Raw genomic sequence first — 26,742 nt, 5'->3', positions numbered from 1 at the left:
TTTGAGGCCTCTCTCCTTGGTGTCCACAGGAACCTCTGAGTCCTAATATCCTCTTATTTGGAAACCAGTCAGATTGGATTAGATCCCATCCTAATGACCTCATTTTAACTTAATTATCTCTGAAAAAAACCCTACTTCCAAATACAGTCACCTTCTGAGATATTAGGAGTTGCGACTTCAACAAACTGGGGAAAACACTTCTCTTGACGTGTCTTTCCTCTATCCTCTCTTGCTTCCAATCTTTCTTCTAAACCCTGTCTAAGTGTTCTTTCTAAAATGCAGACTAATGGAAATTCCTAACGGTTCCCCCTTGCCTAAAACCTAAAGTTAAAATGTCTTAGAACAGTGTACATTTGTGACACAACAATGTAACTAGAGGGAAGTAAAGCTCCTACTCCCATCCTGCTGCAAAGAAAATGCATCTAATTAAGTATGTTTGCTGTGAAAATGCAGTTCCAAATCAAGTGTTCAGAATGCCCCCTCTTCTAAGCAAAAATCTGGAGCTCCTGCTGATCATGCATCAAATTTCTTTATCACCACTATCCACCCCTCCAAGTTCACCACCTGGCACCACTGCACTTTTAAATTAGCTTTTATTCAGGCTTTATGATGCATCCTGCAGTTCTCAAACACACCAGCCTCACTTTGCTTTTGTGCCATTAGCATGATTTCCCTCCAGCAGGAATGCCATCCAGCTAACAGCATGATCACCCTTCAGTCATTCTCATCTTCCCCCATGAGTAAGCTCTAGTGTCTTCTGATCTCTGAAGCTCCTTGAATGACCCCCTTCTTTCATTCCACAACCTTCCTTCCAACATGACACACATACCCTGTCACTATCCGCTCCGAACTCCACCAATCTCTGTCCTCTGCACCCAAACAATGCAAGCATCAAGTTGCAGGGAGCCTTGAGCCTGAGATGAGGGACTGGGACATTTATCCTATGTGCCTCCCCTCTCTAATTCTATAAATATTTATTCAATGTCTGTCATATGCTGGGCCTGTGTGAGGCTCAGCATATGACAGACATTGAATAAATATTTATAGAATTAGAGCGGGGAGAAAATGGGAAGGAGAAACTTGCAGAGGGGAACGTTCTTGGTGTGTAATTCACGAAGACTGCTCTGGTGGGCTGCCCTGTGGGGGCGGTGTCCCCCCTCACTGCAGGGCCACAGGCATCCCTTTCTCTCACTGCTTCCTTGCCTCCTGTCTTTCTACCTTCCTACCTCTACATTACCCTCCATGCTGTCGGTAGGGTCGTGGCTCCAAATCATGGCCAACTTGAGACTTTCACTGTTTGAAAACTTTACTAACAACCAAATGAAGTGCAAAATCTGGACCTTCCACCCCCTAACCTTCCCCTAAGCCTCTGGCCAAATTTGTTTGCATGTGCCTCAAACACAAAGAGCATCTCCCTGGTATGTGATGTCTTTTGTGATGCACTTTCCTGTTAGAAATTCCTCCCTCTTCCTGCCAGCCCTCATCTCCCTGTCATCCAAATTACGCCTAGAATTCCAGGCCATGGGTTCCCCAAACTGGAAGTAATCTCTGTCACCTCCCAACTCCCCAAACCTTGCTGTAAGGTACTTTCCAAATTCCACCCTGCATTACGGTCAGGTCACCCGGCCCATGTGTTTACATGGTGTATGGGCATACATTCTTTCTTTTCCTCGTAGCAAACAATAATAGCTATTTAACAGATTTAGAAAAGATTTACACAGATTTTTAAATTACTGTTATTACTGTTCATCTAATAAAGCAGATTCAAATACCTCTGTGTCATTTGAGCAACAAGGTTTGGTTCAATTCTGCTATTTTCACTGAAAACAGAATAGTCAGGCGATGTAAAGAATGAAAATTCAAACTTTGTCTGTGCCAAGCACAAAGAAACACAATGCCAGTAGTTGAAAGTATTTTCATCATATTAAATGTTTGTTCTTTCCGAAAACATTTATAGGATTTAAAGAGAATAAAAGGATGAAGTTATAAGCCCTATGTTAAATATTCTTTATTTCACTTAAATGAGCAACTATGCTTCTTAAAAGATAATAGAGATATTTTGAGAAATCTGATGTCAGGAGTTAATGGGACTTTACAAAGGGTCTCTTTTGGGGACATATACTGACATTACCAATATGACAATTGAATTCTTTGGCTGTTTCTCAGATGAAAATGGTATACATTCAACTACAGCTTCCCATTTGCAAAGAGAAATAAAGGTACTACATTAGTGAAATGAATTAGGTAAATGACCTAAAATTTGCTCCAGTCTTGGGTTCTTTATATATCATGAAGGAAATGATCCTGTCCATACAGAGGACACACACACACACACACACACACACACACACGCCTTCACTAAGCAATTCTGGAAATATCAGTGTCGGTAGCATATAGAATTTTATGTAGCTGGCCAAGAAATGGAACAACTATGTTCTTAAGAGCTAATCTGCTAAAATGAGAATGTTAAGTTTCCTAGGATTCTGCTCACTAAATGGCACACCTAAATGCTTCCAGAATTGATGCCCAGATTTCATTCTGTTTGGCCACAGTCATCGCCCCACTAAGTTCAGCAGGTATGATGCACATAGGTATTTACAACACTAGTAAGTATGAATATTATGTATTACGGCTCCATCCTTGGAAGTCTCCTTATATCCATATCCTGTGAAACATGGCTCTTTCTCTCGAGGCAGATTACGATGAAGACTTTTTTAAAAGTGTAAGTTGGTTAAATAGCTGAAGTCAGGAAAAATGTTCTCACATTGAGAGTTATTGGATTGTGAATAATCTCTCAAGGGAAGTGCCAGAAGCCCCATCAACTGAGTTATTTAATTAAAACTGCTCAGGAGTAAGTAGAAGAGGTGCTGCCTGGGGGAATAATTTCACACTGATCCCTGAAGGGTTGACTTGATGGTCTTGAAATTCTTAACAGTTTCAACATCTTAAATGTCTTCAGAAATAGTCTCCTACCATTTTCTCCAAGGAAACAAAAAGCCATTCTGCCTGCAACCTCCACTCCCTATAAAACCAAACAAAAACAAAAACCAGCAACAAAAATCATAACTTAGAAACCAGATCTTTTTATCGACGCTACCTAAACCATCACAAGACAGCATTAACTCATAGAGAAAGCCACAGAGGAGCCCCAGGCATCAGTAAAAACTGAATGTTTAACAAGCCATGAGCTGTCTGACTTGCTTCGGTTACTTATTTTCTTTTTGTTTGCTTGCTTTTGAATATTCCAAATCTCATATTTTTTATTTTATAAAATGCAGTTTATATTTTTACTTTCAGTTCATAATGTGATCTGTCAATGGGTAAATTCCTATAGGGCCTCTCTGAAGGTCACTCACACCTACTCACTAATCCTATGAGGAAGTTTCCCAGAGCAAGTGCTGGAGAACAAGGCCCACTATCTGTAGCTCTCAGCCTTTGAAGTGACGAATTTTCTAAAAGATCACAGAAGCTGAGATGGTCCGAGGAGGAGTCTCAACGTGTGTGGGCTGAACGTGTTCCGCAGTTATCTGACGGGCACTGAAGACTATAGGACACCAGCTCTTACTCATACGTGAGGCCGCAGTGCCCACGCTGCACTGGCACCCACACACCACCGACACCCATTCTGAAGAGGAAATGTATTCCTCATGTTGTGGTTGGCAGCTGCTTTCAGTGCAGGGTAAAGAGCTGTTGCGGTAAAGGTGTGAGGTGTGTTGATCACCGAAAGCTGAAGGAGGAAAAACCAAGAACTGGGTCATTTCCAGCTAGACTCACAGAATGTGCTGGGGTCACAGGAGAATCGCTGTCCAAAGCTTCAGCTGTAGCCCATTCTCCATCAGTTCAGCCAAGCATACCCCTACCCTACAATCATCTTGAAAATACAAGTATCTACTACAAGAAGGGTACAGTTTCATGTTTACTTAGGTAGTGTAAGTAAACAAAATGGCTGCACGCAAAGATGGCAGCCAATTCCACTCGCCGCTCTGGCTTGCCTGAGTGCATTTGACAACAAGCCCAAAGTGACAGTTTCCTCTGGATTTTGCTATAGCTTAGAAGTGTCAAAGATTGGGATGTCTCACAGGGCATAAAGGTAGGTGAAGGAAGTAGAGAGAGACCCGAGCATCGAGACAGACAGTATTATTCCCCCAAAACCCAAGCATGTACCCGTGCCTGTATGTTAATTCCACCGTATCAGCCATTCAACTGCTGAATTCGATTGTGTATAAAAATTTCGCATTATCTTGCTTTAGAGAGGTTTTAAACTTTCTCTCTTTTTTTTTTTTTTTTTTTTTTTTTTTTTTGATTTTTGATTATAGAGCTTTACCCAAAAGCCTAAGGGTTGATTCCCACGGTGACATGTGTTCCTGCGCCTGCTCCTTCCTGGGCTTAGCACAGGGAAAGCACATTGATAAAAACAACCTTGGCACAGGTTCTGGTAACCACCCAACTCTCAGTTTCCCGTTTACTTCACCCTTGAGAAGTGCAGTGACCATAACCTTGAGTTCTGAGTCTTAAAATGCTTTTTATCATCTGTCTTCTTTATATACCATTTTATTTCAGTATGGAGTGAGAGTTCTAAGCTTTTAAAATGTTTCTGTTTCATCCCTTGCCGACTCCTTATAGGCACTATTTAATATTTTTTTCTTTAAATGAAAAACTGCTAAAATGTAACCTTTTTTAGTCTTGTGTGTGTGTGTGCCCGCATAAACACATACACACGGATATATAAAACTTTTATGACTTATTTCTAAGCTTGCCAGAATGGGCCTGACGAGAGAGCTTATGACTTCATTCTCTAAGCAGTTGATTTGAAATGACTTTTTTCTTATTTCTCCATCTCACTTAAGAAAATTAGAAGTGATAGAGATACATATGATAGACAAAACTGAAAACAATCTACACAAGGACTAAACAAGCTGGCAGGAATTGGTGAGCCTTGTAACAGGAGAATAAGGAAGACTCTCTGTGGCCTTCTTAACCTTGTTTGAAATTTTTTTTGACAGGCAATAGCCTTTCAGACCAAGTCTCCTCCACCATCACTTTCACCTGTCATTAATACATATGGTAGTGTCATTTTCATACGTTTTCTTCCTTCCTTCTGAATTTGGGATAGGCAAAACAAAAGCCGAAATGAAAGCGTGCAAATACCTTAAGATATGTTGTAAAATGCAATTGCATAATGCATCTGGCTTCCCTTGCCTTTTGAAGCAGTAATTCAACATGTCAACCAAGCCATGAATTGTAAATCAGAATAAACTGCATTAATTTATTGATCAATCCCATGTGTTGGTTCAATTTTAGACGCTTTTGTTGTTTTGTCGTTGGAGCCTTTTTTTGAACAATGAAAATTATCTTCCAAAGTAGGTCACACTGGAGCCAGAGCTGTCTACTTTCTAGATAATTTTCTCAAGCAATTCTCCCGGAATAGTGTCCACTAATCTCAATGTTCAGATTTTCTGAATTGCTTCCTTCAAGGTTAAGTTCAAATTCTACTTTTTCAGTGACTCTGCCCTGAATTTCCTAGGTAAAAGTAAATTCTATCCTCTAGGCTACAATAGGACTTTTTTGTTTTGCCCAAATAATAATTTGTGATATACAACTTTTCTCTCCCCCAATACCCTGCATTCCATTTAGAGCTAAGATCCATGTTTTTCTATCTTCCGAACCACTGAAAATTACATCAAATATTGTAGATCACAGGAAAGACTTGATGAGTGAATTAATGAATAAGTGGGTTCAGCTCCTGCAAATCACACCCATTTATAAAAGCCAGATTTGAGTGCTTTTAAAGCTTCCCCCTCCCCAAGCTTTAAATCAAATTTAAAGGCTGAGATTACACCCCAGCATTAGAAAAAATGCTGGCCACACTGACATCGACTAATATATAGGCTGGCACGATCTTTAGAATCCCTTTCATCATAGTATTTCCCAGAACTGCCATCAATTCTGGGGCCCCTAATATTAAAGGAATCTCTTTAATGCCACTAACCAGCAGATATACACAAGAATGAATGAAAACTTTGGCTGCTATGTCAGCGGCTGGAAATCTGGATAGAGAACACTTGACCTTGAAGTGTGTAGAGATAAGAGCCTTCTAAGAATGAGCATGGATGGGATATAAGGAGCTTCATCCAGCCTGGGAGAGGATGAGACTCTTTATTAAAGACAAAAAGTGAGGAACATTTCTGTGCCCAGGTTGAGATAAATGGATTGGAATATGGGAGATCACAGAGTCAGAAAACATATGATACAGCCAAAACAAAGTACCTACATGTGTGGAGCAAGAAAATCTAACCCTCTACTGTAAATGTGAGTTTTACATGTCTTCTGCTCCCACATCAGTAATTTGCCTGTTCTGTGCTTTCCTCTCCCTCCCCTCACTCTCCCCCTCCTTTCTCTATTCCCTGTACATTCTTTAACATGAATGCCCTCTTTAACACACTGCAACATGACCAACCTCCAAGCTACAAGCTACGACCTTAGACTTCTGCCCCCATCCACTGGTACTTTCTTAGTTAACCCTCTTGTTCACATGTGCTCGGTGATCATTCAGATGACTTCAACTTGGGTATTTTCAATCCTGAGCTTTCTGGTTTGCTGTTCCATAATTTCAATTTTCAGATGGTCAAAGGCTACTTTACAATTTAATACACCTGAAACAGACTTATTTCTACTTTTCCTACTTAAGTTGGACTCTTAATTTCACATATTTTTCACTAAAATCATCATTTTTTAGTACTTGGATCATAAAAATTTGGAATCATTGCTGAAACTTACCTCTACCTGACCCCAAGGCCGTATCAGAATGAAGATCTCATTCTTACCTTAGGCCTGTGAACTGCTCAAAATTTGCAATTGCATCTGTTTTAACCATTAGAAATCAGTAGATTTGGCCAGGTAAGGTGGCTCACGCCTGTAATCCCAGCACTTTGGGAAGCTGCGGTAGGCTGGATCACCTGAGGTCAGGAGTTTGAGACCAGCCTGGCCAACATGGTGAAACCCCATCTCTACTAAAAATAACAAAAATTAGCTGGGTGTGGTGGTATGGGGCTGTAATCTCAGCTACTCAGGAGGCTGAGGCAGGAGAATCACTCCTGTGGCATTGTCAGGCTGCAAATTTTCCAAATTTTTATGCTCTGCTTCCTCTTGAACACTTTGCCAGTCAGAAGTGGAAACAACCCAGGAGGCAGTGGTTGAAATGAGCTGAGATCATGCCACTGCACTCCAGCCTGGGCAACCGAGTGAGACTCCATCTCAAAAAAAAAAAGAAAAGAAAGAAAGAAATCTTCTAAAACATTTTGAGACAAATGAGAAATAAAGCATCTGTATAAAGAAAACATCCTGACTATGAGCCTTAAAGACCCTTTCAATCCTTCCTGACTCTATTCTATCCCCCACCTACCCATGTTTCCGAACTTTGCTTTTCTTTATAATTTTACTACCTATGTTTGTATCTATAAATAACATATTGTGTAATTATGCAGATTTCTAAAAACCTTAAAGAAAAGGAACCCTAGTCTACCTATTTTTTGTAACGTTCTCTTTTCTTTCAGCACAAAGTTCATGAGCTTCATCCGTGTTGGTGAGCAAAGTGATAATTCACTCGTGTTAGTGATGTAGAGTATCCTAATGAGCGAATAGACCTCAGTGTGCTTTTCTCTCCTATTGGGGATGGGCATTTGGGTTGTTACCAATTTTTTGCTATTGCAATAACTGTTGCTGTAAATATTGTCAGGAATTTTCCCTAGAGTGAGAGATCTCTTGAATATCAGGAAAATGGATCATGGGATTTGGGGTTTTAACTAGCTAATGCCATATCATTTTCCAAAACAGATATGATGATTAATTTTATGTGTCAATTTGAAGGGTGTTTAGGGATGAGATTAACATTTAAATTGGTGAATTTTGAGTAAGCAGTTTGCTCTCCATAATGTAGATGGGCCTCATTCAACAAAAAGATTGGCTTCCCCAAGCCGGTCTGCAGGGGCATTCTGCAGCAGATGACCTGGGCTTCATCTGTAGCATCAGCTCTCGTGGGTCTGCAGCCTGTAAGCCCACACTGCAAATCAGTCTCCATAATTATATGATATGATTTGGCTGTGTCCCCACCAAACCTCATCTGGAGTTGTAGTTCCCATAACCCTCACGTGTTGTGGGAGGGACCAGGTGGAGATAATTGAATCAGGGCGGCAGTTTCCCGCATCCTGTTCTCATGATAGTGAGTTGGTTCTCATGAGATCTGATGGTTTTACAAGGGGCTTCCCCCTTCCCTGGACACTCATTCGTCTTCTCCCTGCTGCCATGTGAAAGACATATTTGCTTGCCTTTCTACCATGATAAGTTTCCTGATGCCTCCCCACCCATGCTGAACTGTGAATCAATTAAACCTCTTTCCTTGATAAATTACCCAGTTTCAGGTATGTCTTTATTAGCAGAATGAAAGTGGATTAATACAGTAAATTAGTACAGGAGAGAGTGGAGTGCTTCTTTAAAGATACCCACAAATGTGAAAGCTACTTTGGAACTGGGTAACAGGTAGAAGTTTGGAAGAGTTTTGAGAGCTCAGAAGATGACAGGAAAACGTGGGAAATTTGGGAACTTCCTAGAAATGTGTTGAATGGCTTTGACCAAAATGCTGATAGTGATATGAACAATGAAGTCCAGGCTGAGGTGGTCTCAGATGGAGATAAAGAACTTGTTGAGAACTGGAGTAAAAAGGTCACTCTGGCTATGCAAAGAGTTTGATGGCATTTTGCCCTTGCCCTAGAGATCTGTGGAACTTTGAATTTGAGAGAGATTATTTAGGGTATCTGGCAGAAGAAACTTCTGACTGGCAAAGTGTTCAAGAGGAAGCAGAGCATAAAAATTTGGAAAATTTGCAGCCTGACAATGCCACAGAAAAGAAAATCTGATTTTCTGGGAAGAAATTCCAGCCAGCTGCAGAAATTTGCATAAGTAATGAGAAGCCAACAGTAAATCACCAAGACAATGGGGAAAATGTCTCCAGGGCTTGTTAGAGATCTTCATGGCAGTCCTTTCCATCATAGGCCTAGAGATCTAGGAGGGAAAAGTGATTTCCTGGGCCAAACCTAGGGCCCCCCTGCTTTATGCAGCCTCTCAGGACATGGTGCCCATGTCCCAGCCATGGCTAAAAGGGGCCAACACACAGCTCAGGCTGTTGCTTCAGAGGGATTAAGCCTTGGCAGCTTACATATGGTTTTGGGCCTGCAGGTGCACTGAAGTCAACAACTGTGGTTTGGGAACCTCTGCCTAGATTTCAGAGGATATATGGAAACACCTGGATGTCCATCCAGAAGTGCTGCAAGGCCAGAGCCTCATGGAAGACCTCTGCTAGGGCATGACAGCAGGGAAATGTGGGGCTAGAGACTCCACACAGAATCCCTACTGGGGCACTCCCTAGTGGAGCTTTGAGAAGAGGGCCACCATCCTCCAGACCCCACAATCTGAATCTGATCCACAGACAGCTTGTACCACGTACCTGAAGAAGCCACAGACACTCAACATCAGTCTGTGAAAGCAGCCAAGAGGGGAGGCTATACCCTGCAAAGCCAGAGGGGTGGAGCTGCCCAAGACCATGGGTGCTCATCTCTTGCATCAGCATGCCCAGGATGTGAGACATGGAGTCAAAGGAGATCATTTGGAACTTTAAGGTTTAATGACTGCCCTATGGGATTTTGGATTTGGATGGGGCTTGTAGCCCCTTTGTTTTGGCCAAGTTCTCTCATTTGGAATGGGTATATTTATCCAACACCTGTACCCACCTTGTATCTAGGAAATAATTAAATTGCTTTTGAGTTTACAGGCTTGTAGGTAGAAGGTACTTGCTTGTCTCAGATGAGACTTTGGACTGTGGACTTTGAGTTAATGCTGGATTGAGTGAAGACTTTGGGGGACTGATAGAAGGGCATGGTTGTATTTTGAAATATGTATTTGAAATGTGAGGACATGAGATTTGAGAGGGGCCAGGGCAAAATTATATGGTTTGGCTGTGTCCCCACCCAAATCTCATCTTGAATTATAGTTCCCATAATCCCCATGTATTGTGGGAGGGATCCAGTGGGAGGCAGCTGAATCATGGGGCCAGTTACCCTCATGCTGTTCTTGTGATAATGAGTTCTCACAAGATCTGATAGTTTTATAAGGGGCTTTCCCCCGACCTCACTCTGCACTTCTCCTTCCTGCTGCCATGTGAAGAAGGACATGTTCGCTTCTCCTTTCGCCATGATTGTAAGTTTCCTGAGGCTTCCCCAGCCATAGAGAACTGTGAGTCAGTTAAACCTCTTTCCCTTATAAATTACCCAGTCTTTGGTATTTCTTCAGAGCAGTGTGAGAACAGATTAATACATCACGTGATCAAATTCTTTATAATAAATCTCCAGGTACATACACATTGGTTCTGTTTCTCTGGAGAAGCCTAACTAAAAAATATATCAATTTAGTCTACTGTTAGCAATATGTAAGGGTTCCAATCTATAGATGCTTATTTGCTTACCCTGCCTGCAAACTCTTACCCTTCTACGAGGCTATAGCCAGTGTAATCTTCCAGGTGGTGAAAGAAATATCTGGTTTTATTTTGTGTCTCTCTCTAAAAACTATTCAGAGATGCCCCCTGGTCTGCATTACAGATGGTAGTCAAACTTCCATTAGGCACATCAATGGAAGGTTTGTTACTGACATTCTGCTGCCCCAGTGAGCTGCAACTTATTTTTTAAGCATAGGATCTACAGTACTAAAGCTTTTCCTGAGACTCTAAAGCATCATAAGTGAGCCACTTTGCTAGCACGGGCAGGGAGAGAGTCCCATCCTCACAGTGTCTTCCCTTCCTGGGAGGCTGCCTCTCAGGCCACCTCTGTGGGTGCAAAGAGCCTCAGAACCCAAAAACCACATCCTGCCCAAACCCAGGACCCTAGTCAGAGAGGGTCAGGCTCTGCCTCCTGCATGCACATTTCACCTCCACTGTGCACTTCTGTAAGCCATCAGTACCCCCAGGACACCCTTCTCTCTGGGTCTTCTCTCTTCCCCTCACCCCAGCCTCTCTAATTAAAATATTTCTTCTAATTCTTCAAAGTCCAGCATGACTTTTCTCTACCTTGACCCTTCCTGGTTTATTCTGCTGGAGTCAAGCTCTCTGGCTCTTCAGAAAAATCAACTGGGGTCACCTTGGTGCTGTGACTTGGCAGCTTGAGAACTTTGGACAAGTGAGTTTACCACCTCAGCATCTTCTGTCATATCACAGGAACACATTACCTCCCCATGGTGCTTCATAAGAATTAAATGAAATGACGCTCAGTTGCTTCCTACAGAGCAGGCACCCAGTAACCACCAGGTGGCAGAGCATTCTGAGTGGGTCACTCATTTGGGGGGTATTTCTGTAAATACAACTATATTTGTTTTAACTGACTAATATATCCAGGGACACATAGGTGACAGTAACTTCCTCCATGACCTCACGAACTCTGCCAGAAAGGGCTACCTTAAAAATGTTGCCTCCCAAGTCATCTCTGCGTATTTTCTCACAAACTAAGTAAAAATAAATGCACTTATTCTTACCATTAGATTCTCTAAATCAATTGCCAATGAAGGAACGCCTATTCTGGGAGGAACATATATTTTTAAATAACTTTGTATTAGTAGTACCATTTATTCAGAATAAGATGTCCTGTTTGCTCTTCAACTCTAGGCTGAAAGCTGGGGGCGGGGGGTAGCACTGATAGGAGGGGCAATGGCCAAGGTCTCCTTGGGGGCCCTGCTGGGTTCCCGTGTCCCCCAGGCTGACAGTTAGATCAATTTGCAACTTTATCTGCTGGGACACATGTGAAACTTGGGGCCTTGGAAAGGCCACTAGACCTCACTGCACTTCATCGCCTGTAAAATCGGGCACTACAAATGTTCAGGTGCACACAGGGGATTCAAGGAGGAAGTCTATGAAGATCCGGACTATGGAAAATTCCTCACATAATGAGCTATCAGTAAATGGCGAAAATCAATATATTTATAGAGCATGGGGCCCAATTCCTTCATCCTTCTGAAGGTCTTATGACCTATTATACAAACTAGGATTTCTAGATTCCAAGTCTGAGGGGTTTTTTTTACTATTTAATATATTTTCAATTCCCACTTTACAGTATACAAAAGTACAATATTTGCAATCCTAGTATGTTGTTAACAAAGCACAGAAGAAAATTTTAAGCACATTTAAGTTAATTTTGAAATACAACTAATTTTTTTTAATTCACTATCTTTCCTTAAAAAAGTGTACCCTCCAACTCTCAAAATAGGGTAGAACACCCTCACTGGCCCGTTGCATTGAACTGCTCTTTAAAATATAAATGATCAAAACAACAGCAATGACATATGGCTAAGGACACCATCATGAAGGATTCAAACTAGATGGGCAGCTGGTACCCCTTCCTCTGACTGATAAACCACTGAAAATTTCCACATTGTATTTTTTTAAAGTCCCATGAAAGTTCTCTTTTCCTAATCTCAAAAAATAGCAGGAACAACAAATCTGGATGGAAAAAAATAGGAAATATTCATGAAACCACTCATACGTGATGCTAAAAATCCTACCTCTGCATAACAACCATCATTTAGTTCTCTACAGGTTAGCTCCATCCTCTGTCCTGAACGTTCAGAAAAGGTTGAGCTGTTTGTTTTCAATTGGTTGTTCCGTGACAGAAACCAAAACAGCTAATTTGGAACCCAAACTTTAAAGACACGCTACACAAGGCAGCAGTGGGGAGTGCATCCTGTTCCAGCCTTGGTGGTTCAGGCCTGGTTTCCAATGGCTCCCTCTATTTTAAAAGCTTTGCCAATCTTCTACTTCGCTTGCCTGACTGATTAAAAGCGAACTACACAGTAAACACTTCCACGCAGGATTTAACAGGTGTCTGCATACAACAGCAAATGAGGACTTGCATGGTGAAATGGAGTCTTTAATAAATAAACATTTAACTAAAGAAACACTGCAAATTGACACTCTATAAGCCTCAGCTATATACACAAAATTAGTCTTCAGCTTAGCTACACCTAAAGAGAAAGGGAAAAATAAACACATGAAGAGGTTTCTTACCTCCTGACCATTTGATATTTCTCATATAATTCTGTAATTGTTCTTTTAGAGCATAGATCCCTTAAAAATAAAGCACTATTATGTCAGATGTCGTAATGTTCTTCTCTATACAGCTATGGAGTATAATTTCAGAGACACCACACAAGAAACACACGGCTCCAAAAATATTCCCTTCTTTAGACTGTCATTAATATCTGACAATTTCCTTATTAGCCCTTTTGGATCACAAGCATAGGAAATAATAATACGATGCATCATTCTCTAACTACCATGGGCCAAGTTCTTTAAATATATCGTTCCAAGGCCGTTCAACAAGTAGAATGGTACTACTAACCCAACTTCCTGTTCAGGAACCTGAGATTCAGAGGGATCAAGCAACTAACACAAGGTTGATGGAAAGTGATGACTATCAACTCAAGTGTTTCTAATATACTACAACCAATTCATGTGGTCATCACTAGAAGGACAAAACCACAATCTCTGGTAGATAAAGCAGAAACCACTCCAAGGGATCACTAGGTTCTTTCTGCCACCACAGCTCACAATTTATGAAGAAAGCGTCCTCTCTAGCTAAACTTGGATGAGGTGAAAGATGGAGCCAGGGCCAAGCATGGTGGCTCATGCCTGTAATCCTGGCGCTTTGGGAGGCCGAGGCAGTTGGATCACGTGGACTCAGGAGTCCAAGACCAGCCTGGGCAACATGATGAAACCTCACCCCTACAAAAAAAAGACAATTATCCTAGTGTGGTGTATTAGTCTGTTTTCACGATGCCGATGAAGACATTCCTGAGAATGGGCAATTTACAAAAGAAAGAAGTTCAACTGGACTCACAGTTCCAAACGGCTGGGGAAGCCTCATAATCACGGTGTAAGGCAAGGAGGAGCAAGTCACATCTTACGCAGATGGCAGCAGGCAAACAGAAAGAGCGTGTGCAGGGGAACTCCTCTTTTTTAAACCATCAGATCTCATGAGACTTATTTACTATCATGAGAACAGCAGAAGAAAGTCTTGCCCCCATGATTCAGTTACCTCCCACCAGGTCCCTCACACAACACATGGGAATTTAAGATGAGATTTGGGTAGGGACACAGCCAAACTATATCATGTGGTTGTGCACACCTGTAGTCCCAGATACTTGCGGGGCTGAGGTGGGAGAATCCCCTGAGCCCAGGTGCTGGAGGTTGCAGTGAGCTGAGATCATGCTACTGCATTCCAGCTGGGGTGACAAAATGAGACTATGTCAGGGAAGGGAAGGGGAAGGGAGGGGAGGGAAGGGGAGGGGAGGGGAAAGGAGGGAAGGGGAAGGAAGGGGAAGGGAAGGGAGGAGGGGAGTGGGGCCAGGTTTTGAACTCTCGCCCAGGATTCACTAGTAAACTTAGCTTCAGTACTGTAGGAAGAACCTTGAACATCCGTGAGTGCTGAGTATTCAGCAGAAAGGAATCGCATCATGTCACTGGGATAAAGCCCTGATGGGAAGGCATCAGGATCCTGAACCAATGCATTGCCAACATCAGTTTAATCAAGTCCCAGGTTATCATTAAGACAACATGCGCTTTCTCCTACTACATTAGATTTGAAAGACACTTCTACTCAGACACGACAGCACATTCAGAAAAACGAAACACGCTCCCAACACTGCTCCCTCGAAACAGTAACATCAAAGCATGTACAAATGGCATTGGAGAATGCCACAGAAATATGAGAAAGCATTCTATAGCTTCTACTTTGGCTTTACATTAGCGAATGTTGTAGGTGGATAAAAAGGGATAGAAATAAATTAAAAACTTGCCCTTACCTGACTGAACCACCTGTATCACCTTCTGCCAAGCCCCCTCCGGGTAAGTGTAAAGAGAGCAGGAATAGTAGCCAACATCATCTTCGGAGGCATTCCGAAAGAAAAGAGTCATGTTGTTGGAAGCCATCACTGAATTCAAAAAGTAAACCTTCTCAGCATAGGGCTTCCTTATGACCACACCATGAGTAGGGCTGTAAATGGCTATGGAATCCTTCTTGGTCCCGATCTTGAACCACTCCACCTGTGCTACGACGCCCATCGATGGATACACACACTCCAGTGACATATTCTCGGCAAAGGGAACTGATGTATGCCAAAGCACTTTTTCACATAGAGCTGAAATAGACATCACATTAATTCTGTTAGCCTTAATGATGGAAACACCAAATCAGTATCTTAAGCTTTTGAAGACCCAGCAGAATAGTACATTGAGATCACAGTAAAGGCTCAGTTTCTGCCTTCATCTAAAAAGGTGTCCCGCTGACAACTGGAAAATGTAACTTTTAGTTTTTCTCAACAAGTGAGAAATTATCCTCGCCAATTAAAGAGCATTGTAAATTCTGAATATGCCACACCGTATGAACAAAAACAGGAACAAAAATTTCAAATGAAGATATAAAGATGATCTTTACCTCTGTAGATGTGAAGAAGAGCCAAAAGGAAAGTAGGATAATCCATGTCTGGAAACTGTTCAAAAGGCTGGTCTATTTAAAAAAATTACTTTTTCTAATCTGACATGCAGAGGCTCAGCACAATGTAGTTTCCTTCCTCTCAGATGTTATCAGTCGTGTCTTCTTTTTCTAGAGTATGAACACAGGAAAAAGGTCTTAAAAGACAGGTTTGCTGTCTTATGAGGATGGGCAGATTTGAGTTACTTCTCTCTCGGGGAACCGCTCGGCTTGTTTTCAAGCTTTCATTTTCTACGAGGATTCATTCATTCAACAAACATGCGTTGCATGCATTCGCTGTGCCCAACTCTGCTGTAGGCAATGAAGATAAAACGGTATTAAAAAAAATTCTTGCCATGATAGAAATTAACATTCTACAGGGAGGAGGCAGAAACTAAAATAAAGATGTAAAAATATGAATAATAAGTGAAAGGTGGTGTGTGCATGGAACAGCGAAGTCCTCAATGATCGCACAAGATGAGGCAGAGGCTGAAGTGGGTGGAGGGAGCCTCCTCCACCCAGCACTGACAGCCCATCCTATGGCCTTCCTTTCACCTCTTCCTCCTTGCTGACCTCAGGCATTTGCTTTGGTGAGAACCAAAAAACAGATCAAAAGCCCATCAGATACAAAAGTATGGTGGGCACATGCAGATCTACCATTGTGAGTGATTTAACTTTTTATTTTGAAATAATTATAGAGTCACAAGAAGTCACAAAGACAGTACAGAGAGGTGCCTGCCTCCAGGTTCTTCCAGGGGTTATATCTTACAGGATCATAGTACAATATCAAACTAGCATTTATTTTTTAGGTTCATCGTTGCTCTCTTCTTTATCTTGTAAAATAAAAGTTCAAATCTGAAGAACTTGTTAGGAACATATTAGCATGTCAGTATAAAAAGTATGCCCCTATTAGAAGAGGAATTGTATAAATGCATTTGACCCTGGTAAGAGTGTCAAAATAGAAGATGAGTAAAAATTGGGAAAAGTAGGAGCAGAAATCACTGAAGACAATTTTACCTAATGCCAACCCTGAAGTTCACATGTGACTCAGTCTCAAAGTGTATCAGCAAGCGTCAACTACTCAGCATGAGTACCGAATGTGGGAACTTCTCGGTGAATGTAAAATCAACGATGTAATGATAATCAGAACAAACTTGTGAGGACAGATCCAAGATGGCCGATTAGGAGGAACTCGCGAATGCAGCTCCGAGAGAAAGCGCAGAGGGTGAGTGGACGCCGCATTTCCAGACGGATATTTACTGCCCACAGATCAGGAGATTCACAGGGGGAAGAGCACCACAGGTCGCCAGTGCTGCTGGCTTGAGTGGCGCGGCCGCCGCTAGGCCTGCACCCTGAGGCAGGGAGCAGCGGCTCCTTCTGCAGAGTGAGTGCGACTGAGTCCTCTGTAAGCCAGCAAGGGGAGCTGAAACAGGGAGTCAAGCCAGGAAATTCCCCGGGCAAAAACGCGCCACAAATCTCAGAGCCGCTGCTTCAGCAACGGCTCACTGGGCAGCAGATTTTTACTGCTCACAGACCAGGAGATTCACAGGGGAAAGAGCCCCACGGGTCGCCAGCGTGGCTGGTTTGACTGGCGCAACCGCTCGGCCTGTGCCCTGAGGCAAGGGAAGTGGCTCCTCCTGCAGAGTGAGTGAAACCGAGTCCCCGAGTCCCCGGTAAGCCAGCAAGGGGAGCTGAAACAGGGAGACAAGACAGGACACTCCTGGGCAAAGAAAGCGCCTCAGGAAACACAACTGAACCCGGGTCGGTCCAGCTCTGTGGGGGAGGGGCGCCCTCCATTGGGACACACCCTGCAGTTCCCAGGGCAATTTGCCGCAAGGAAGGTAACCCGCCACTACAGAGACTCCATCACTACAGGGGCGGGCCATCATAGCGGAAACAGTTCTAACTACGCCCATATAAACAAGACTGCAGGAAAGTTCACAAGGAAGCTGGGCGGAGCCCACAGCAGCTCAGCGAAGCCTCTACAGGCTGAGTGCGACTAGGCTGCCACCTTGTGGGCAGGGAAAGCAACAACAAGACAGCGGAAAATCATAACTCCCTAAATCCCCGGGACAGAACACCGGGAGGGAAGAAAAAGGGGGTTTATGAGTTCTGCTGCTGCAGACTTAAACTTACCAAAATCAGAAAGACAGCAACTACAAAGTCGATAGGTGGATAAATCCACAAAGATGGGAAGAAACCAGCGCAAAAAGGATGAAAACACCCAAAATCAGAACACTTCTCCTCCTACAAGGGAGCACAACTCCCCACCAGCAAGGGAACAAGACTGGATGGAGAATGAGTGTGAGGAAATGACAGAATCAGCTTTCAGAAAGTGGATAATAAGAAACTTTCGTGAGCTAAAAGAACATGTTCTAACCCAATGCAAAGAAACTAAGAACCTTGAAAAAAGACTTGACGAAATGCTAACGAGAATGGACAACTTAGAGAGGAATATGAGTGAATTGATGGAGCTGAAAAACACAACATGAGAACTTCGTGAAGCATGCACAAGTTTCAACAGCCGAATTGACCAAGCAGAAGAAAGGATATCAGAGGTAGAAGATCAACTCAATGAAATAAAACGAGAAGGCAAGATTAGAGAAAACAGGGTAAAAAGGAATGAACAGAGTCAACAAGAAATATGGGACTATGTGAAAAGACCTAATCCACGTTTGATAGGTGTACCTGAATGTGACGAAGAGAATGCATCCAAGCTGGAAAATACTCTCCAGGATATTATCCAGGAAAACTTCCCCAACCTAGCAAGGCAGGCCAATATTCAAGCCCAGGAAATACAGAGAACACCACAGAGATATTCCCCTAGAAGAGCAACACCGAGGCACATAATCATCAGATTCACCAGGGTTGAAATGAAGGAGAAAATACTAAGGGCAGCCAGAGAGAAAGGTCGGGTTACCCACAAAGGGAAGCCCATCAGACTCACTGCAGATCTCTCAGCAGAAACCCTACAGGCCAGAAGAGAGTGGGGGCCGATATTTAACATCCTTAAAGAAAAGAACTTTCAACCCAGAATTTCATATCCAGCCAAACTAAGCTTCATAAGTGAAGGAAAAATAAAATCCTTTGTGAACAAGCAAGAACTCAGAGATTTCACCATCACCAGACCAGCTTTACAAGAGCTCCTAAAGGAGGCACTACACATAGAAAAGAACAACCAGAAGCAGCCACTCCAAAAACACATGAAACGGTAAAGAGCATCAACACAATGAAGAATCTGCATCAACCAATGGGCAAAACAGCCAGCTAGCATCAAAATGACAGGATCAAATTCACACATAACAATATTAACCCTAAATGTAAATGGACTAAATGCCCCAATCAAAAGACACAGACTGGCAAACTGGATAAAAAGCCAAAACCCATCAGTGTGCTGTATCCAGGAAACCCACCTCACATGCAAGGATACACAAAGACTCACAATAAAGGGATGGAGGAAGATTTACCAAGCAAATGGAGAGCAAAAAAAAGCAGGAGTTGCAATTCTCATCTCTGACAAAATAGACTTCAAAGCAACAAAGATCAAAAGAGACAAAGAAGGACATTACATAATGGTAAAGGGATCAATGCAACAAGAAAAGCTAACGATCCTAAATATATATGCACCTAATACAGGAGCACCCCAATATATAAGGAAAGTTCTTAAAAAATTACAAAGAGACCTAGACTCCCACACAATAATAGTGGGAGACTTCAACACCCCATTGTCAATATTAGACAGATCAACGAGACAGAAAATTAACAAGGATATCCAGGACTTGAACTCGGACCTGGAACAAGCAAACCTAATAGACATTTACAGAACTCTCTTCTCTACCCCAAATCCACAGAATATACATTCTTCTCAGCACCACATCACACCTACTCTAAAATTGACCACATCATTGGAAGTAAATCACTCCTCAGCAAATGCAAAAGAACGGAAACCATAACAAACAGTCTCTCAGACCACAGTGCAATCAAGTTAGAACTCAGAATTCAGAAACCAACCCAGAACCGCACAGCTTCATGGAAAATGAACAACTTTCTCCTGAATGTAGACTGGATAAACACTGAAATGAAGGCAGAAATAAAGACGTTCTTCGAAACCAACGAGAACGAAGACACCACATACCAGAATCTCTGGGACACATTTAAAGCAGTCTCTAGAGGAAAATATATAGCAATAAGTGCCCACATGAGAAGAAAGGAGAGATCTAAAATTGACACCCTATCATCAAAATTGAAAGAGCTAGAGGAGCAAGATCAAAAAAACTCAAAACCTAGCAGAAGACAAGAAATAACTAAGATCAAAGCAGAATTGAAGGAGATAGAGACACGAAAAACCCTACAAAAAATCAATAAATCCAGGAGCTGGTTTTTTGAAAAGATCAACAAAATAGACAGACCACTAGCCAGACTAATAAAAAAGAAAAGAGAGAATAACCAAATAGATGCAATAAAAAATGATAAAGGGGATATCACCACAGATGCCACAGAAATTCAAACCATCATCAGAGATTATTACAAGCAACTCTATGCACATAAATTAGAAAACCTGGAAGAAATGGATAAATTCCTGGACACTTGCATCCTCCCAAGCCTAAACCAGGAAGAAGTTGAAACCCTGAATAGACCAATAACAAGGGCTGAAGTCGAGGCAGCAATTAAGAGCCTACCAGCCAAAAAAAGCCCAGGTCCAGATGGGTTCACAGCCGAATTCTACCAGACATACAAAGAGGAACTGGTACCATTCCTACTGAAACTATTCCAAATAATCCAAAAAGAGGGAATCCTTCCCAAATCATTTTATAAGACCAACATCATCCTAATACCAAAACCCGGCAGAGACTCAACAAGAAAAGAAAACTACAGGCCAATATCCATGATGAACATAGATGCAAAAATCTTCAATAAAATACTGGCAAGCCGATTGCAACAGCACATCAAAAAGCTTATCCACCATGATCAAGTAGGATTCATCCCGGGGATGCAAGGCTGGTTCAATATACGCAAGTCTATAAATGTAATTCACCACATAAACAGAACCAAAGACAAAAACCACATGATTATCTCAATTGATGCAGAGAAGGCCTTCGACAAAATTCAACAGCCCTTTATGCTAAAAACTCTCAATAAACTAGGTATCGACGGAACGTATCTCAAAATAATAAAAGCTATTTACGACAAACCGACAGCCAATATCATACTGAATGGGCAAAAACTGGAAGCATTCCCTCTGAAATCAGGCACTAGACAAGGATGCCCTCTCTCACCACTCCTATTCAATATAGTACTGGAAGTTCTAGCCAGAGCAATCAGGCAAGAAAAGGAAATAAAGGGTATTCAATTAGGAAAGGAGGAAGTCAAATTGTCTCTATTTGCAGACGACATGATTGTATATCTAGAAGACCCCATCGTCTCAGCACAAAATCTCCTGAAACTGATAAGCAACTTCAGCAAAGTCTCAGGATACAAAATCAATGTGCAAAAATCACAAGCATTCCTATACACTAATAACAGACTTAAAGAGAGCCAAATCAAGAACGAACTGCCATTCACAATTGCTACAAAGAGAATAAAATACCTAGGAATACAACTAACAAGGAACGTAAAGGACCTCTTCAAGGAGAACTACAAACCACTGCTCAACGAAATAAGAGAGGACACAAACAGATGGAGAAACATTCCATGTTCATGGTTAGGAAGAATCAATATTGTGAAAATGGCCATACTGCCCAAAGTAATTTACAGATTCAACGCTATCCCCATCAAGCTACCAATGACCTTCTTCACAGAACTGGAAAAAAACACCTTAAACTTCATATGGAACCAAAAGAGAGCCCGCATAGCCAAGTCAATTCTAAGCAAAAAGAACAAAGCAGGAGGCATCACACTACCCGACATCAAACTATACTACAAGGCTACAGTAATCAAAACAGCATGGTACTGGTACCAAAACAGAGATATAGCTCAATGGAACAGAACAGAGGCGTCAGAGGTGACACAACATATCTACAACCACCCGATCTTTGACAAACCTGACAAAAACAAGCAATGGGGAAAGGAATCCCTGTTCAATAAGTGGTGTTGGGAAAACTGGATAGCCATATACAGAAAGCAGAAACTTGACCCCTTCCTGACACCTTACACTAAAATTGACTCCAGATGGATTAAAGACTTAAACATAAGACCTAACACCATAAAAACCCTAGAAGAAAAGCTAGGCAAAACCATTCAGGACATAGGCGTAGGCAAGGACTTTATGACCAAAACACCAAAAGCATTGGCAACAAAAGCCAAAATAGACAAATGGGACCTGATCAAACTCCACAGCTTCTGCACGGCGAAAGAAACAGTCAATAGAGTGAATCGGCAACCAACAGAATGGGAAAAAATTTTTGCAGCCTACCCGTCAGACAAAGGGCTGATATCCAGAATTTACAACATGCTAAAAAAGATTTACAAGAAAAAAACAAACAAGCCCATTCAAAAATGGGCAAAGGATATGAACAGGTACTTTACAAAAGAAGACATACATGAGGCCAACAAGCATATGAAAAAATGCTCATCATCACTGGTCATTAGGGAAATGCAAATCAAAACTACGTTGAGATACCATCTCACGCCAGTTAGAATGGTGATCATTAAAAAATCTGGAGACAACAGATGCTGGAGAGGATGTGGAGAAATAGGAACACTTTTACACTGTTGGTGGGAGTGTAAATTAGTTCAACCATTGTGGAAAACAGTGTGGCGATTCCTCAAGGACCTAGAAATAGAAATTCCATTTGACCCAGCAATCCCATTACTGGGTATATATCCAAAGGATTATAAATCGTTCTACTATAAGGACACATGCACACGAATGTTCATTGCAGCACAGTTTACAATAGCAAAGACCTGGAACCAACCCAAATGCCCATCGATGATAGACTGGACAGGAAAAATGTGGCACATATACACCATGGAATATTATGCAGCCATCAAAAACGATGAGTTCGCGTCCTTTGTAGGGACATGGATGAACCTGGAAACCATCATTCTCAGCAAACTGACACAAGAACAGAAAATCAAACACCACATGTTCTCACTCATAGGTGGGTGTTGAACAATGAGAACACATGGACACAGGGAGGGGAGCACTATACACTGGGGTCTGTCGGGGGGGAGGGGGGGGGATAGAGGGGGGTGGGGAGTTGGGGAGGGATAGCATGGGGAGAAATGTCAGATATAGGTGAAGGGGAGGAAGGCAGCAAATCACACTGCCACATATGTAACTATGCAACAACCTTGCATGTTTTTCACATGTACCCCAAAACCTAAAATGCAATTAAAAAAAAAAAAGAACAAACTTGTAATGTGTACGTATAATCAAGCACGGTGCCACCCCGTATTTACGTGGCATTATATTTCCTAAAAGCTTTCACATCTATATTATCTGTGCCTCTAGTTGTTCTGAGATGTAGTCAGAAGAGGTGAGTATCTGTTATTTCTGTTTTGTAAATAAGTCAATCCAGCAATTCCTCCAAATTTTACTGAGTTACGCCGGGTCCCCTGCTTAGTCCCTTGGAAATACAATCATAGAGAGGATATATCTCTGCCCTCAGGTTGTGCATAATGTAGTGAGTCACATCAATTTAAAAAGCAATTTATTATAGCAAAACATGACCATCTCTATACAAGTCATTTGCTAAGTTTTATGACAGTCAGAGAGAGAATAAAGCATTCTAATAGACTGTGGAAAAGATGTTAAGAAGTGGGAGAAAGACAGAAGCGTGACAATGGGGATGTTTCAGGAAATGATGTGACTACCGTCTAACAGGTGGGGAAGTGACCAAAAATGAGACCGAGTCTGGATTGAAACATGGCCTTAGTGACACGCATAAAGGAACTGAAATGTGGCAATCAGAAACCGTGGCGTCATGCTTACATCTGTCACTCCAGCACCCAGCACGATTCCCCAGGCAAAGCAGGCTCTCGGTAATGCCTGTGACATAAACACGTCCCTGAGAGGAACACGGAGAGAAGATGATGGAGGGAGGGGTGCACACAACTTCGCGTTTTGGAAGGATAATCTTGGTCACTGTACGGAACAAACTGGAGTGGCAAGGACAGGGAAGACTTCCATCAGAGTGGGAAAAATTAATTTCATCTATTATGTTCTAATGATAAGATTTCCTCCTGACAGGCACCAGCAAAAATAAAACTACAAATCTTGGGCTAAACCAAGTCCAGAGACTTCTTGAGGTTCTCAGGACAGGGTCCCCCTAAGTACTAAGATATGAGTGCAGGAGGAGTCTCCTCCTCATATACATAAGCTGACACGTGCTCCCTCCCACACATGCAGTCTCACTCACACATGCTCTAACACACACACACAACATGCACGCACATACACATGCACTCACACACATGCTCACACAGGCATGTGCACACATGCATGCACACATTCTCACATGCATGTACTTACACATATCACATGCTCACATATACACACTCACACTCTTGTACCTCTCACACAATCACATGCATGTGCACACATACCTCACGCATGCACACACACATGCATTTATGCTGTCACCCACTCACACAAGCACATACTCTTTCACACACACACTATTTCACACAATCATATCCATGTGCACACATACTCTTAAAAATATATTGATTATGCTTTAAGTTCTGGGGAACATGTGCAGATTGTGCAGGTTTGTTACATAGGCATGCACGTGCCATGGTGGTGGTTTGCTACATCCATTTCCCCGTCATCTACATTAGGTATTTCTCCTAATGCTATCCCTCCCCAATCCCCCCACCCCCTGCTACCCCTCCCCTAGCCCCCCATCCCCAGGCCCCAGTATGTGATATTCCCCTCCCTGTGTCCATGTGTTCTTATTGTTCAACACCCACTTATGAGTGAGAACATGCAGTGTTTGGTTTTCTGTTCTTGTGTCAGTTTGCTGAGAGTGATGGTTTCTAGTTTCATCCATGTCCCTGCAAAGGATATGAAGTCATCCTTTTTTATGGCTGCATAGTATTCCATGGTGTATATGGTGCACACATACTCTCAAACACACTCACATATGCATGCACTCACACACATGCATACACACACGCATGCATGCACTCACACACATGCATGCACTCACACACATGCATACACACACTCACGTATGCATGCACTCACATGCATACACACTCACGTATGCATGCACTCACATGCATACACACTCACACATGCATGCACTCACACACATGCATACACACACATGCATGCACTTATGTTCTCACATATGCTCACTCATACTCTCATATATCTCACACAGTCACATGCATGTGCACATATTCTCACACACTCATACATGCATACACACACATGCACTAACATATGCTCACACACTCACATTTGCACACACACAGTCTCTGTCTCTCCCTCTCTCTCTCTCACACACACACACACACACACACACACACAGCACCTGGAATGATCTCAAAACAGAGACTGTATGGCCAACAAAGTCTGACATGCTACCTGATCTTGTACAGAAGAAGTTGATCATGCTCCCCAGTTTAGTTGGAAAGGCAGACATTAGGCAGACAAACACACAAACAAATTCACAGTTATGAAGTGCACGTCATGTTATGAAAGGGAAGCAACACACATGGGCGTGGGAGAGAATGGCTGGGGCTGGCAGCCAAGCAGAGCTGTGTCAGGTTGGTGGTCAAGAAAGGCTTTCAGGAAGTGAAGTGTGTTCTGGAATCCACAGAAGCAGGAGGCTGTAGCCACAGGCAGGGTGTGGCCAGGTGTGAGGATGAGCAGTCCAGGTGGACAGAAGAGCAGGTGCACAAAGTCAGAGACTTTGTGGCAGTTTTTCAATCATTGTAACTGGATCCATTGAGGGGAGATGTAAACAGAAAAGGACAGGAAATTAACGTAGAGATGAGTGGGGTGGGGATACATTTGCTTTATAGACTTCCTGGTACAATTCTAAGAGCAATTGGAGATTGTGAAGCACCAGAATAATATGATCAGATTTTAATTATTAGAAAGATAACTATCACCCATTTCACTTTCCTCATTCCTAGCAGTATTGTGCCTGAGTTTGGGTATCCACCTCTTTCCACACACCACAGAGATATTATGACAAATCTAAGCTAGTCTACTGAAAACTATGAGAGAGAGAGAGAGAGAGAGAGAGAGAGAGAGAGAGAGAGTGTGTGTGTGTGTGTGTGTGTGTGTGTGTGTGTAGAGATGGGGTCTTGCTATGTTGCCCAGGCTAATCTCAAACTCCTGGCCTCAAGTGACCCTCCCATTTAAGCCTCCTGGGTAGCTGGGCCTACAGGCCTGAGCCACCACACTCTGCTAATTTTTTTTAAATTGTTTTTTTATGGAGACAAAGTCTTGCTATATTGTCCAGACTTGCCTGGAACTTGTGCACCCAAGTAATTCTCCAACCTGGCCCTCCTAAAGTATTGGGAGTACAGGCATGATCCACCATGCCCACCCTGAAAACTTTGATTGATTTGAGAGGTCAGAGGAGCCAAGTATGGCCTGAGTTGGCCCATCAGGGTGAAGAAAGTTATTCACATTCCATGCCAGAAAAACAGCTAATAAACAAATTCAACAAAGTTGCAGGCTAGATCGACATGTGGAAATCTGTTGTGTTTCTATATATTAGCAACAATTTGAACAGGAAATCAAGAAAATAGTCTACTTATGATAGCATCTAAAATAATAAAATACTTATGCATAAATGTATCAAAGGAAGTGAGACTTTATATTGAAAATGACAAAAAAATGCTGAAAAAAATTAAAAAGACCTAAACATAGAAAAGACATATTTAGGAAATGTGTTTAAAAGATAATCCATGTACATGAATTGGATAATTTAATACTGTTACAATGGCACTACTACTCAGTGAAATCTAGAGTCAGTGTAATCATCAAAATTTGAATGCCCCCTTTATTTAGAAATGGAAAAATTGATCTTCAAATTTATATAGAATTGCAAGGGGCCCTGAATAGCCAAAATGGTACTGAAAAAGAAGAAAAAGCTAAAAGACTAACATTTCCCAATGTCAAAACTTAGTACAAAGCTACAGTAATGTAATCAAAGCAGGGTAGGTATTGGTATATACAGAGACAAACAGACCAAGGAAACTGGAGTGATGATCAAAA

General features: G+C 42.1%; 1 protein-coding gene across 6 annotated transcripts in view; it reads right to left on the bottom strand.

Annotated features, from left to right (window-relative positions):
* Nucleotides 1-26,742, bottom strand: part of CD226 (CD226 molecule) — a 109,144-nt gene that overhangs the window by 77,135 nt on the left and 5,267 nt on the right. For all 6 annotated transcript variants that reach the window (XM_012465390.3, XM_064379030.1, XM_012465393.3 and 3 more), the window contains exons 2-3: nt 15,525-15,692; nt 14,893-15,228 (exon numbers count right to left, since the gene is read on the bottom strand). In XM_012465390.3, coding sequence (XP_012320813.2) covers nt 14,893-15,228; nt 15,525-15,570 — 382 coding nt within the window. In that variant the 5' untranslated portion in view covers nt 15,571-15,692. The remainder of the gene's footprint in view (nt 1-14,892; nt 15,229-15,524; nt 15,693-26,742) is intronic.

The sequence above is a fragment of the Aotus nancymaae genome, unplaced genomic scaffold (genome assembly GCF_030222135.1).
Source record: "Aotus nancymaae isolate 86718 unplaced genomic scaffold, 86718_ANA_hifiasm-v0.15.2.pri h1tg000020l, whole genome shotgun sequence".
Taxonomy (NCBI): domain Eukaryota; kingdom Metazoa; phylum Chordata; class Mammalia; order Primates; family Aotidae; genus Aotus; species Aotus nancymaae.
This window is presented reverse-complemented; position numbering and strand designations above follow the sequence as displayed.